This window comes from Amblyomma maculatum, chromosome 6 (genome assembly GCF_055883805.1).
Source record: "Amblyomma maculatum isolate TAMU_Amacu chromosome 6, ASM5588380v1, whole genome shotgun sequence".
NCBI classification, from domain to species: Eukaryota; Metazoa; Arthropoda; class Arachnida; order Ixodida; family Ixodidae; genus Amblyomma; species Amblyomma maculatum.
Genome location: NC_139349.1, coordinates 8,472,465 through 8,486,828, shown reverse-complemented (window position 1 = coordinate 8,486,828; position 14,364 = coordinate 8,472,465). Strand labels below are relative to the sequence as shown.

The 14,364-nt window shown below is 41.2% G+C and overlaps 1 protein-coding gene across 2 annotated transcripts in view; it reads right to left on the bottom strand.

Moving 5' to 3' along the window:
• The window catches only part of LOC146185023 (polyamine-transporting ATPase 13A3-like), a 34,088-nt gene that overhangs the window by 3,898 nt on the left and 15,826 nt on the right, over nt 1-14,364 (bottom strand). For both annotated transcript variants that reach the window (XM_084605987.1, XM_084605988.1), the window contains exons 17-28: nt 13,523-13,646; nt 12,770-12,894; nt 10,506-10,687; nt 7,829-7,930; nt 7,020-7,099; nt 5,738-5,890; nt 4,791-4,887; nt 3,725-3,797; nt 3,474-3,624; nt 1,778-1,932; nt 1,605-1,693; nt 256-339 (exon numbers count right to left, since the gene is read on the bottom strand). In XM_084605987.1, coding sequence (XP_084462113.1) covers nt 256-339; nt 1,605-1,693; nt 1,778-1,932; nt 3,474-3,624; nt 3,725-3,797; nt 4,791-4,887; nt 5,738-5,890; nt 7,020-7,099; nt 7,829-7,930; nt 10,506-10,687; nt 12,770-12,894; nt 13,523-13,646 — 1,415 coding nt within the window. The remainder of the gene's footprint in view (nt 1-255; nt 340-1,604; nt 1,694-1,777; nt 1,933-3,473; nt 3,625-3,724; nt 3,798-4,790; nt 4,888-5,737; nt 5,891-7,019; nt 7,100-7,828; nt 7,931-10,505; nt 10,688-12,769; nt 12,895-13,522; nt 13,647-14,364) is intronic.

Below are 14,364 nucleotides of genomic sequence, written 5' to 3'. Positions count from 1 at the left end.
CGAAGGCCTCTCCCATATTTCTCCACTTAACCCGGTTCTGTGCTAGTTGCATCCACTTGACCCCTGCGAACTTCTTAATCTCATCCGCCCACCTAACTTTCTGCCGCCCCCTGCTACGCTTTCCTTCCCTTGGAATCCAGTTTGTTACCCTCAGCGACCATCGGTTATCCTCTCTTCGCACACTGTAGTGCGAAGAGAGATCAAAGGCGAGGAAAAAAAAAAAAAAAGCATATGTATGGTAGACAAACAACTCACCTCCCATATGTAAGAAAATATAAAATTTAACAAGGAGAGGACAAAGAGAAATGCATGAAACTCGTATTGTGGAGCCTCCTTGAACTGCAAGAGAACAAAACGGAAAAGTTATCTAGTTAACTTCCTCACCAGCATGCACCATATCTGATAGATAGAAAACTAACACTGGGTATCTCAAAATGCACAGGTGTATTGCCAGGCATTAAAAAAGGACCTCATCCCCAGGTGAATAATGGAACTGTGTACCTCATCTTTCCAGCTGATGAAATGCAATACCAGCTGAAATGACAGCTATTTCCAGCTGGATTATGGAACCGGAAGTCGTCTCCAGCTGGAAAATTTAAACCTCCAGCTAAGCTCTAGCTGGAGCATTTCTAGCTGGAGTAACTCCAGCTCCAGCTGGAACCTCATCCCCTTCCAGTCGGAAAACGACAGTCCAGCTGGAAATCCAGCTTGAGACATGCTTTTTCCAGCTGCAATGGGTATGCCTGAGGTGTACATTTTCATTTGGGATCTATGGCATAGTTTCAGACTTCTGCTACAACAAAAGTAATAAAGACCACTGCTGATGGTCCTTTGACACTTGGCAAAGAAGTATGCTTTATGCATTTTCTCTAGTGCAACTGTCTGTTTTAAGCCAATAACGGCTGTTTTTGTAAGCGTCACATGAAAATAGTCCTGCACACTTGTGCACACAAAGTAATAAAGGCAAAAAAATTGAACGATTTAGTATGGTTAGGCCAAATGCGAATTACATGCACTAGCACTTTTAGCAATTGTTTTGCTGGTATAAATGGCAAGCTTTACGCTTGGTTTCACCTTTGTTGAACACGAACAAACTGTGTTGCTGAATTGTTTTACGCCCAAGTACTTGTTAATCTCGCAACATAGATATACAAGCAGTAACACCACGCCTTATTCAGGTTAGTTATGACTGCATCAATGTACATAGCCAAACATTAGAAACAAGCCTGCATAACCCTAGCAGTAATGTGCTGGATTCGAAATCTGAGGGCTCCGGGTTCGATTCCCATCTCACTTTCTCAATCACATGAGCTGCTCAACTTGACAGCTCCAGTCAATTTGGCCATGTCATCATTTTGTGACATCACACAACCCATAAAACAAGTAATATGGCTCACCGATGTTACTTAATTGCCAACTACCACTTGCCAGCGGCATGCTCATTCAAGGGCAAGGACCAGAATGACAACGGCAAAATCAATGTGTGCAATATTGAGTACTAGGACACTAATAGGCTATTAAGGCGTCATCAACACACTCTGTTTATTCTCATTACCGTATGCGCCAACAAATGTTGCAGCTGTAGTAAAAATGTTTTTACTTACATTGATATAGCTTCGTACAAACTGTGCTGGGTACAGTGTCACATAAGACACAACAGCAAATTCCACCACAACAACCGCCAGATACAGTTCTGAAAATGGTTAAAGAAAAAAAGGTTATTGCAGAGCACAGCCAACCTCTCCAGTTCTACCAAAAGCAATGAATAATTGCATACTGTTTGATATGATGCTTTTCCTGAAGGGGGGTCCGGGGGAAAAGATCACAGCAGCAATAACGTAGGACATGCAGTTCACACTGAGAACTGCGGTGGCCACATATGATTGTGGTGGCGTGTGCACAAGATTTTTGTCAAACACAAAAGGTGCGTACCTATAAGGAAGCAGCAGCATCATCAACATGAGTTTTCTTTAGCTCGTTGTATAATTGCAAGTTACAAGGCAATAATTGCGGTCAGCTACCCTGATTACTAAATAATTAATTAGATCATGCCAGGACACACACAAGATTCAGTGAGATTGTGCTCTTGGACTCCTCTCGTCCAAAGGACCCACGAAATTAGGAGGAGTGCGGCACTTAGAATCAAAGCTATGTCACATTTGTACACAATAAAAGGGTTAATAAAAACAAAACAAGAATAAATGACTTGTCTGTGCCCTGCCTACCTGACTGTTCAAATATTGGAAATGCGTGGTTGCATGTAGCTTCCTGACGAACAGCTCAGTCACCATAGGCGCTCTAAGCATCATGGACTGGAGAGCTGCTTGGTGCAGAACTACAACTTTTGGCAAAAAAACAATGCAAAAATAAACATTGTCCTACAATTGAAATGTCCAAACGTTCAATATTATGACTATAAATCGCAGAAAGTGAGCAAAACAGCATGCAAGTGCAAAATTTGTCAAGAATAAGCGATGGCTTTCTCTCCTTTTGGCCAAGTATTCAGCAGTACGAACACCAATATTTGGCACCTAATAGGCACATTTTGAAAAGAAAGAAATCTTTTAAAAATATATACACTTGCTCAATTACTCCGTGACATTTTTAATGGCATTTCGGAAAACAAAAACCTTTTATTAGCATCATCTGCTTTTGTGCCTTTGCTACTATGGTTTTCGCAATCTACGTTTGTGCCTCGAGATGATAATGATGAGGAGGAGGGACATCTTAGTAAAGCCACTTTGTGTTCCCGAAAAAATCCGACTGGCCTGCACCAAGTAGCAAATCGGCCCATGATGCTTAGCGTCCCCACAGTGAGTGTAGTGCAGTGCCATCAGATTCTTTTCTAGGTAAGAGTAGGAAACTCTATGATCAGCACCTATACAACGAGTAAAATTGATTTCCTGACAACTGTTTCATAATTTGTGGGATAAATTGTAACTGTGCTCCTCACTTGTCTTTTTCCTTCTGCATTCCCTCACCTCTCTCCCCCAGTGCAGGGTAGCCAACTGGCACAATGTTCCGCTTTACCCTCCCTGTCTTCCCCTTTCCTCTTTGATCTCTGACAACTGTTGGGTTTTGGAGTAAGACCAAGTACGACATGTGCACATGGCTGATTACTGAAATGACACAAAGAGGCAGTGCTTTCTAGTGCAAGGAAAAGTTATGCCATCTTTTACACTGGTTAGGAAGCCTACTTTAAAGCATTCTGAAGTGACTGTCAGCCAATCCGTTAATTTTATTTCAGACTTATCTCTCTTTTCTAAACTGAAAGCTTGCTGTACCACTTTCAAATAAAACGCTGCTCATGTTTTCAACTTTGATTTTTGATAGTATGCAATTAGTAGCAGTCTTTAGATTTTTGAATGTACGAAAACTAAGGAAACATAACTGCATACAGTCTAACATGCTAATTCATCAACAGTTACCATAAAAGCAGTATTATGATTGAGCTACTGGCCTGCCATACTCACCATGGCTGTTGAATGCAGAAGATGTAGGCCACTGTGTGGAAGCCAGTTTGTATGACAATGAACGACAGAATGGAAAAAATAGATACGATGTTTGAAATGCTTTTAGCAGGTGCTCTCCTGGTGAGTGCAGGGTACGGTCCAGTTGTTCCAACTAAACAGATAATAAGAGAAATATGATAATCACAAACTGGTGCAGTGAATACGTACTATGACGTTGATGCATATCATTCGTGCCTGCAAATGGTACTCACAAATCATAGGTGGAACAAGACTGATGAAGACATCAATGAAAACATAGGCACCTTCTGATGGCTTCTGTCCATCCTGCAGAGAAAAAGAAAGGTTGCTAAACTGACCATAATAAAATTACTGCTAAGGTCCTCAGAACAGTAAAAAATGTCTTCAAGTATGGAGTTTAAAGCTCCCTTTAAACAAATGTAGCTTGCATACTTCATCAGACTCAAAAAACAGCTATGCCTACAAAAGCCAGCAAGAATACTAACAATATATTTTCTGCTGTTCTGCAAATGTGTCTGCATATATATATTTAATTCAAGTTTCTACAGCTATCAAAAGCTGTAACGCATCACACGGCATTGCTGTTAACAAGTGCCAAAGATGTTTGTTATTGTTGGATTATATGTGAACATGCATCCAGCTTTGCCCCATAATCAAAGAAAGAATATCCAAAACAAATCAATTTATTTTGCATTTTCTGTAAAGAAAATATATAATTCCCCAGTTCAACTCAAAATTCTCATTGCACCTGCATTTAAATGTATGCCAATAGAGCATACCTCAAAGCAGCTGCAGACTGTTAGCCATCAGCGATATGGGCCGTAAAAACTTCTGGGTAACATTAGGCTCTATTATATCATAACTGAGCAAGGACTCGTTTATATACTGCCAAATTCCAAAATGAAGTCCAGACAGCTTGGAAACAGAACCGTGACTCTTTCTTAGCAACAAAATATCTTATCCACTAGTCTATTACAAATATATTCTTATATTAATGCACTACCGGGAACAAAAGTGTCCAGAATACATGAAAAGTGGTCCAAGCCCAAGTGTTATGTATTACTGTATGAGTAGCTCATTTCACTAACACACATTCTGTTGTAGTCATCAATCCAAGTAAGGTCTCAGGCCACCAGCTTGTAACAAAGCTATCAGCGTCAGCAGCTTGTCACGTGTTGTACAGACTCCTTTCCCCTACAGTTCTACTGATGTACTGTCGCAATGTCTGAGAGCAGCAAATTCAGCAGTAACTAACATTGCTTGGTCCAAAATGACGACATATCTGTTGTATGTGCTCACCCAGAAAAGGAAAAGGGCTCCCACTAAGAGCACGAAGCAGTAGGAGACCATGTAACGGAATGCTCCAAATGTTGCTGCAAGTGTTGCACGACCTTCTCTGCAATAGCACAAGCAAAGAAAACTTTTTCAGAAGCTTAGTTCTCCACTGGCAAAAGAATGTTAACATCGGCTGTGCTTATACTTATGTCAATATTATGTGGCACCACAGAATTAAGGCAATTTGCAACAACAATAAAGGGAAGGCTGAAAAACCTGCTTTTCCATTTACACTGACCCTCCACAGCTGTTATTTGTTCATTGAAAGTGTAAATATGTTGTTTGGCAAAAAGATGGGGAACCAAGAACCATGTATTTAAAAAAACCGTGTTTTTTAGAAGGTTTGTCACTGCTATAACCAAGCACCTATGATCTTATGGCAGCGGGCCATAGTTACTGCCTTATTTGCTTCCATGGGTCCACCTGTGATAGGCTTTGTAGCCATATGTTACTGCACTCATACTGATTACAGCTGCTTTTAACTGTGCATATGTTTTATGACTTAGGTGATATGTAGCAGCATACTCTTTGTGATTTGGATAGCAATTGTTCTACACAAAAATTTAGATTAGCACAGAAAACATACTTAGCTTTTTTTAGCAAAAAGTACATGCACAGCTGTGATGAAAAATGAGCTTCCCCTGACTTTGGCTCTTCTGTATCAGGGGCTTCACTATGACATATAGGCAGAAGCAAATTTCTTAAACTAGAAATTCAAATTGAAAACCTGGCAGTCCAGGCTATTCAGGAGCCAGACCATTTCCTGCACATCTCTCATTATGATTCCTTTGTATACAGACAAAAAGATACATGAGCATTATATAATTAATGATCACATTTTTTGCAAGGCATGACAAAGTGAAATGGCAAAATGGAGGGGGGGAGGGGGAGGCACGTTTGAGTCTCCTCACCTTATCACATCAATCATGCACTGGATGTTCTGACGCTGAGCAGTGAAGGGAGATGCCACAGATGCCTCAGCCACGGACAGGGACACGCCAGCATGAGCTGCTTTTAGTGCTCCACAGTCATTGGCCCCATCCCCACACATGCCGACCTGGTGCCTATGAATAATGGCCGCCATCACACAATTATCAGTCACGCACTGCATTTTATCAAAGCGTAATTTCAGAATGGGAGCAGCCATGTTCTAAGGTATCCCTTATGCTTCTTGACTACACAATCCATGTAGACAGTTGATGGTAAAGCTACCTTTCTGAGCGTTTGACACAGCCCCTGAAATATAGCTAAGTATGCTGTAGTGGTCTGACATGAAAAATTTTTTGTTTATAAGCGTAAGAGTGAGCATTTTTAAGGAGCACTGAGGACAATTGCACATAATTACTGCTCTCAGTAAAAATTAATTCCATGCCTAAAGACTTCTGAGTGGTTCACATTTGTATGACAGAAATGACACATTTTGATCACTGAAAAATTGGGATTTAAATACCTACTCGCCCTTCAGTTCAAAACCTAAAACCTGTAACTTTCTTAACAAGAAGGATGGCTTGCCATCATTTTGAAGTGATCTGTTCCCTAAAATATCGGTACCAATTAACACATGTATTTTACTGGTGAAATTGGTCAGTGATGGCAATGTCTGTATTTTGTTTTTGGTCTTTCCAAGGTTATAAAAGCTGCATTTTCAGTGTGAGTGGCCTCTCTGTGATTAGAACGAGGTAAACTATATTGATACAGACTAACTTCAATATGCCCTCATAACATTTTTACTGACAACAAGTAGTGCACCCCGTTTGACAAGTTAAATTTGTGGAAGATAATTAAAGTAAATACACCAAAACATGTTTCCAGCATCAAATAAGAAATTTCAAAGTTGACTTTAGTGCCCAGTATCCCTTTGTAAGCTCACTGCATATTTTTGAATATAAGCTGCAAAATGAAAACTGACATTCAAAGAATGAAAATCTGACCATCACTCCTCATCCTACTTCTGTACAGCCAGAAACTGACTTTCAGTTCATTTGTTTTTCCTTCATTCAAAAAAAAAACAAATCATGTAAAAAGAATGAAGTCAATCATTTTTTTTATGAATCTGCAGCAACTATAAATCAAATATAGCTCTTAAGGCTACACTCTCCACTAATCACTTCCAGAAATTATTCTGACCTCCACTTTCCTGGCAAGCTGGGTATAATCAAGTTAAGCTTTGAAGTAAGATTAAACAGTTATTACCCAATGTCTTGAAGAGCTTCAATGAGTTGCAACTTTTGCTCAGGTAGCATCCTGGCAAACACTTTGCCTTTGTGAACAAGCTGACAAAAATAAAGAGCAAGTTTTGTTACGATTGTATCACTTATGTATAACATTTTAAATACATCCAGCAACGAAAGTTGAAATGTAGAATGAAGGCCACCATTGAAAAAGTTTGAACTCATTCTTATAATTTAGCCAATTTTCCTAGCCAGCACATTGTCTAGGAAACAAATATGCAAAAACATAAAGTAGAATCGTTCCTGGTGTTCTGAAATTTCAGTAAGCTTGATTTATGGCTTATAAGGTTTATTTAACATCTCAAGGGACATGAGCTACGAGGGACACTATAAAGGAGGGCCTTGGAAATTTCAATAACCTAGGGTTCTTTAATAAGCACGAACCTCAAACCGTACACGAGCACCTTGCTTTTCACCTCCATCAAAAAGAGGCTGAGGCAAAAAGTGGCGGCAGTGGCTGGAATCGAACACACATGCTAGGTTCAGCAGACGCAAGCTCTAACCATTGAGACACTGAGGGAGGATACAATGTCTGCAGGCACTTAAAACCAATTATCCTGGAACAATCGTACTACTGTGGGTACATATGAATGCAAGTGTACAGCTTCACTGCATGCTGGCAAAAACACTGGTTATAACTGTCATGCCAAAAACTGCCTTCACATGCTGAAAATTGCTGATGCAGTGCTGCAGCCGCTGCACTGTAAAAACGATTCCTGCAATGCAGTATGTCGTAAACCAAGTTAAAGTTTTCCTTCAAAAATTATTTACCTTTCTAAATAGAAGCTTGTCATGCAACCGAATGAGGTTGAATGTTCTGCCATCAACTGCCAGATGGTAACTGCAGTCTGAGAGCAGTGGCACAGCAATATCCTGAAATACATGCAATAAAATCATTCCTTCGTGTTTTCTCAGTTTCTGTAGTCAGGTCGAGTCGCAGTGAGCCCCCTGCGTGGTTGGGAGCACCAGGCCGGGTAATGGCTTGTACCCATTGGAGAAAACCGGTGGGTGTCCGGCCGGCAGTGGGAGTCCAACCCACCACTTCCCGAAGGCGAGGCGGGTGCTCTACCCCGAGGCCACGGCTGCGGTTTCTCAGTTTCTGGTTGCCTATTTTAAAAGCTATAATGTACAGTGGCAATTAACTTGCATCCTAGTGAGCATTAAAAACACATAATAAAGCCTAAAAAAAAGGAGGCAGTGGGTTGCAAATGTCTTCTACAGATGCTTGTCGGCAGCTATAAACTTTATGGAAGTATTGATGACCAAAATATTTGCTAAATATTTTCTGCGCAGATAAAATTATTTCGAATTCCTGCATCTCATTTTCTATGGCGAGGCACATGGCAACAAACTTTACCTGAATCAGTCATTATGCAGTAAAAGTGAAATTATTCTAAAATTGTTCATTTAACTTGTCTCCCAGAACCCTTCTGTAAGAGGTCATTCAAGCTTGAATGATCACTTATACTCGGGGACAACTTTCTGTAGCAATAAGGTGGAAGCTACGGAGCCAAAACGCACCAGCTCGCTCCGCACAAGAATATTGTGCGTCCAGAAATTTCTCAGGTCATGCTCTGGAATGTTATACCATTATGGAACTATTCACCTTATTATTGAATCAGGCTTGTTAAGTACTAGCCAGTACAGCGGGAGTTTAATACGCAGCGTTCATGTCAATGGCTGCGCGACCTGTTGACAGTCTCGCAAAGACAAGCAGCGTACGCGGGGCTGGGTGGGATGCGTCTGCCGCTTTTCTTCGCCCATTCCTGCGCACTTTTGTAATGCGTTCGTAATACGCGTCTGTTTTTGACAGCGTACGTCGTGCGCGGTGTTGATTAGTCGCGACTTTATCTTTATAAGCAGCGTAAAGGAACATGTTGCTGCTTAGTGGGAGCCAAGAAAACCGTTAGAGCTGAACAAGAATTGGCTCCAGGCGCTCAGAACTACATGGTGTAGTAACACTGTTAAGAAAGTCCCGCCCTCGTAGCTTTGGCTCCATTGCCACAGAAAGCTATCCCCGAGTATAGAGTAAGCCCATCATCATGTTGAGTTCACTGACTGGACATAATCACTGTGGCATCTACAGTGAGCAAAGAGTTACTTTTGCCAGTTCTGCAGTCGCTGCACATGTTATACAACAACTGCATAAAATCAGTAAGCACAGTCATCTTTGTTGCTTTGTTTGCTCTGAAGTCCCCCTGATTTTCATCAGGAATACAACTGCAAGTCTCCTGTCACCTGGCTGATGCAATGTGGCTCAATACATTACCACCTAGTGCTACCTATCCTCCTTTTCTTCCCTACTACATCCACCGCAGAGCAAATCCTTCTTCCATATCCTTCCAATTGACCTGGCCCTGGGCCAGCTGCATCCACATAATCCCGACAAACCTCAGAGTCTCATCCACCCCCTAACTTTCTGTCAGCTCCTGCTATGTTTTCCTTCTCTTGGAATCCAATTTGTTACCCTTGGCGACCATCAGTTATCTTGCCTTCACAATGCATGATCTGCCCATGCCAATTTCTTCTTTTTGATTTCAACTAGAATGCCAGTAACTTGCATTTGTTTCCTGGCCCACTCTGCATGCTTCCTGTCTCTTAGCATTACACCTACCATTTTTCTTTTTATTGCTCTCTGCATTGTCCTCAATTTAAGTTGAATCCTTTTTGTTAGTCTCCACATTTCTTCCCCGGTATTTGTTAAGATACAGCACAGCTGTTATTTATACTTTTCTCTTTAGGACTAATGGCGAGCTGCCATTCATGATCTGAGAGTACTTGCCAAATGTTATTCATCCCATTCTTATTCTTCTAGTTATTTCATTTTTCTGGCCTGGATCTGCAGCCACTGCATGTCCTCAGCAGACACATAATCTTACCACTTCAAGCACCTCACTACTTATCGTAAACTGCTGTTCCCCTTCCGAAGCTGCTGAACACTGAACATTACTTCAGTCTTTGGCATATCAATTTTTAGGCCTACCATTCTACTTTACCTGTGTAAGTCATTAACCATTCCCTGCAAACATTAAAACAGGTATAAGTTCTTTGTTGTCACTATCATCACCAACAAAACCCAATGGCAAGGTCACTAGCCTCTAACAAACACCGTATCTTGGACCTGTACTTAACGCGATGCAGAGGATCTAAAGTGAGTGAGCTTGAAAATCAATGTCACAGTAATTGCTTATGACATCTTTGCTGTGCTTGTGTGAGGTGCCCAAACACTGTGGAGTATCAACATAGCTATCATTTTCAAATGTACATTTTCATGCTGTCACATGGGAAGCTGTTTCTGCATCCCATTAAAAAAAAAAATGGAAGGGGACTTAATCTCAAGTTACACTGCTAATCACTGCCAGCAACACTACTTGCCATATGCAAGTAAGGTAAGGGCAGTAAAGAGTGTAACTAGGCCAGATTCTGTAAGCAACACCAGACGGCTCACATCTGCTGATGTTTTGCAGGAGAGTGGAATCTTTTCACTCAACCCAGGCAGCTTGATATAATTGTACACAGCCCTGACGGTTCCATGCTGAGCAGCTTCAGCTTCAACTTGAATCACTGCATCAGCTTCCTTGATCATGTTACAGTCCCTGGCCACTGCAACAGCTGTAAGCAGGTTGTCTCCTGAAAAGGCATGTAATGGAGAGAAAGTAGGTTGTACAAGCCGGACAAATGGACATTCTCTTCCTCATGCTTTTTCTCTAATAGAATACAGTGTGCTGAGAGGAGACATGACAATATAAAACAGCTCCATCTTCAGTACACTGTGTTTGTGATAGGAACTTTCTAGTGCTGCAAAGGTAATAGAGCACATATAGTCTGAATGTGTTTTATTTACATAAGCGGCAATAAACAATGTTATAAAAAAAAATGTGCATATGTTCGTCTTTCTTCTTTCCGTGCCGTCTGTTTTGCGCACTGTGTTTTTGCTGAATATCTGCCTCACTATTCTGCGAGTTACAGACAAGGAAATCGATTCCTCACTTCCACAGCATATTCTGATGGAATTTGATCCAGATTATACATGAAAGGCCTTCTAGTTTTCTGCGTTTTCCTCAATCAAAGCTTAAATTTGGCAACAAGAAGCTGATGATCGGTGCCACCAAAGAAAGCCATCACAAAAAGAACTGACAGAGGCAGCAAGAAACCACAGGGGTGGCTCAGTGGTTTAAGATGCTAGGCTACTGGTCCGGGTTTAAACCTGACTGGGGAGGCTGCGCTTCAATGAAGGCAAAACGGAGAGGCGTTTGTGTGCTGTGCTATGTCAGTGCACGTTAAGGATCCTCAGGTGGTCGAAATTATTCTGGAGCCCTCCACTATGGCACCACTTTCTCCCTCTCTTTTTTTTCAATCTCACTTCTGTCCTTTCCCTTACAGCCTGGTTAAGGTGTCCATGTAGACCTGTGACAGATATTGCACCTTTCCTTTCCTTAAAACCAATTTACAATACAATTGCATATCTACATACATGTGGAAGAGAGAACAGAGGGAATATTCATGAGTCCCAGCTGACAAATATATTTGCTAACAAGCTCAAATAAGTACACCATCTATTTTTGTCATCTAAGCTTAGAATTTCACTTGTCAAGGTGTAAGCATCAGTTTGAACTTGGCTCGAAATATATAGTGCTTCGACACAGCATATTTAGCTGCACCTAACAGTTAAAATTGCAGTCCACTTATTCACTAAGAAAAAAAAATGCATAGGTTGGGCAAACAAATAAAGTGGGAGAATAAAAAGATATTGGCCTCCAATGTTCTCTACCAAATGAGGTTACCAGCCAAGTGATTATGAAAACTGTGAGCGTTTCACGCATGCGAACATGCATCATCATCATCATCATCAGCCTGATTATACCCACTGCAGGGCGAAGGCCTCTCCCATATTTCTCCACTTAACCCGGTTCTGAGCTAGCTGCATCCACTTGACCCCTGCGAACTTCTTAATCTCATCCGCCCACCTAACTTTCTGCCGCCCCCTGCTACGCTTTCCTTCCCTTGGAATCCAGTTTGTTACCCTCAGCGACCATCGGTTATCCTCTCTTTGCACTACATGTCCTGCCCATGTCCATTTCTTCTTCTTAATTTCCACTAGAATGTCGGTAACTTGAGTTATTTCTCTGACCCACTCTGCACGCTTTCTATCTCTTAATGTTACCCCTACCATTTTTCGTTCCATAGCCCTCTGGGTTGTCCTCAACTTAAGTAGAACTCTCTTGGTCAGCCTCCACGTTTCAGCCCCATAGGCGAGTACAGGCAAGATGCAACTGTTGTATACTTTCCTCTTGAGCGATACCGGTAAGCTGCTAGTCATAATCTGCGAGTGCTTGCCAAATGCGCTCCATCCCAATCTTATTCTTCTTGTTATTTCCTTTTCATGGTCCGGATCAGCGGTTACTACCTGTCCTAAGTAGACATACTCGCCTACTACTTCCAGTATTTCGCTACCTAATGTAAACTGCTGTTCCTTCCCGAGGCTGTTGAACATTACCTTAGTCTTCTGCATATTGATTTTCAAGCCCACCGTTCTACTTTTTCTGTCTAGGTCATCAATCATTCTAGGTCATCAGAGCATCACACCCTTTACATAGCATGTCTAAGCAATGGAGCTGTCAGGGGCAGCTACGTCAAATGTTATTTTTTTATGTGTCAACATTGCAAGCAGCCACCTGAGGTCCAATAAATGTGAGCTGAACCAGTACTTACCTGTAGCCATCACAGTTTTTATGAGTGCATCTTCCAGGGTAGTGATGGTCGATATGCTCTCGGGTTTCAGCTTGTTCTGAAGTACAATGAACCCTCTAAAATGCAGGTCGTACTCAAGTTCTGCTCTGTGAGAAAACAAACGTCTGGCATCAAAAACTATACCACTTGGAATGAAAGCGGTAATTCCGTATTACTCGAAATGCTAGAGGTCATCAAACGTAATAACCAAAAAGCAGCTGTGATACACTTTAAGTGGTTGCTTAAAATAATATTTGTAGCATGATTTCAAAGCAGCATGATTAATAACATTAATGTTTGTGTTGTGAATTTTGCAGTGATAACTGAGTGCATTCAAGGCATTGCTTTCACTAATAGAGAATAAAAACTGGGAGGAAAAATCTCATGTTGATACAGAACAACCAGCCACAGTACACATCAGCACAATCGGTCGGAAATGAAGTTGCTGTCAGGCATTCTGCCACAGCAGGAACAGAGAGTTCACACAAAAGGTGTAATTTGCTAATTCATTATGAAACTAAGGTGTCTTTGTCTAGACATGTGCTACCCAACGGAAAGTGTACAAAGCTTGTATAACCTGGGGAAAATTGGCCACAGTGTATGCATCAAAGGTTATGATCCCTGTACTTCCTACAGGCTACTTTTTATAGATCAGAAGGTCAAACATCCTCAATGAAAAACCACAGTGCAGTGTTTTTCACTGGCTAAGTGCATCATAGTAAAGGTGGTACATGCCTTGGAAGCAAGTGCAGAGCCTGGTCCCATGTAGTGTCATTTGGGAGTGCTTTTGATGCAACGGCCAAAATTCGAAGACCATGCCGCGTGTAGCTCTCCAGTGCTTCTCCGAAGTTCTCTGGAACTGCACATGTGGCTGAGTCAGCATTGGAATGTCTGCTAGCATATCACTGAAGGCACTTGTACAACTGTTTTCATCTATGCTATTTGTGCCGCTGGCATGACACAGATTATTCGTCGCCTTTTTTCTGGTACTTTGAGACCGTTTTATCGAAATGAGAAAGTTTTGGTGTATTCTTTCACATCTGCTACCTTCTCTGTGCTTCTACGACTCTCCAACTAATACAAGTCACTACTTCTCAATTCTTGTTATCTGCGCAGCCCTAAGCAACCTGCTCCTGCTTAACATTTTCATGCGCTGCTTGTCGTTTCAACAGAAAAGAAATTGATTTCATGCCTGAATAGTATATCTAGCCTTCAAAAAAGCAATTTGCTTGTTTTCCAGCAAAAAACACTAACACTTAATTTTTTTCAGATATGAAAAGAATTTCATACAAAGTGTCACTGTAGTTGGAAACTGTAACATCGAAACATAAAAAAATGCTATATAAATGCACGAATGTCTGTAGAATGACGTTTGGAGATGCATATGCCTCTAGCTATTCACACACACAGAAAAAAATTATAGGTGGCAAAGGTTTCCGCATAAAAATGGGAGACACCTAACTATGCTCATTGTTTCGATAGATGTTATTAACTGCATTCACCAGCTGGCATTAAAAATCATCCCATTTATGAAATAAAGATAGTAAAATTTGGCCACCTTTAGAAGACGGGTTGCT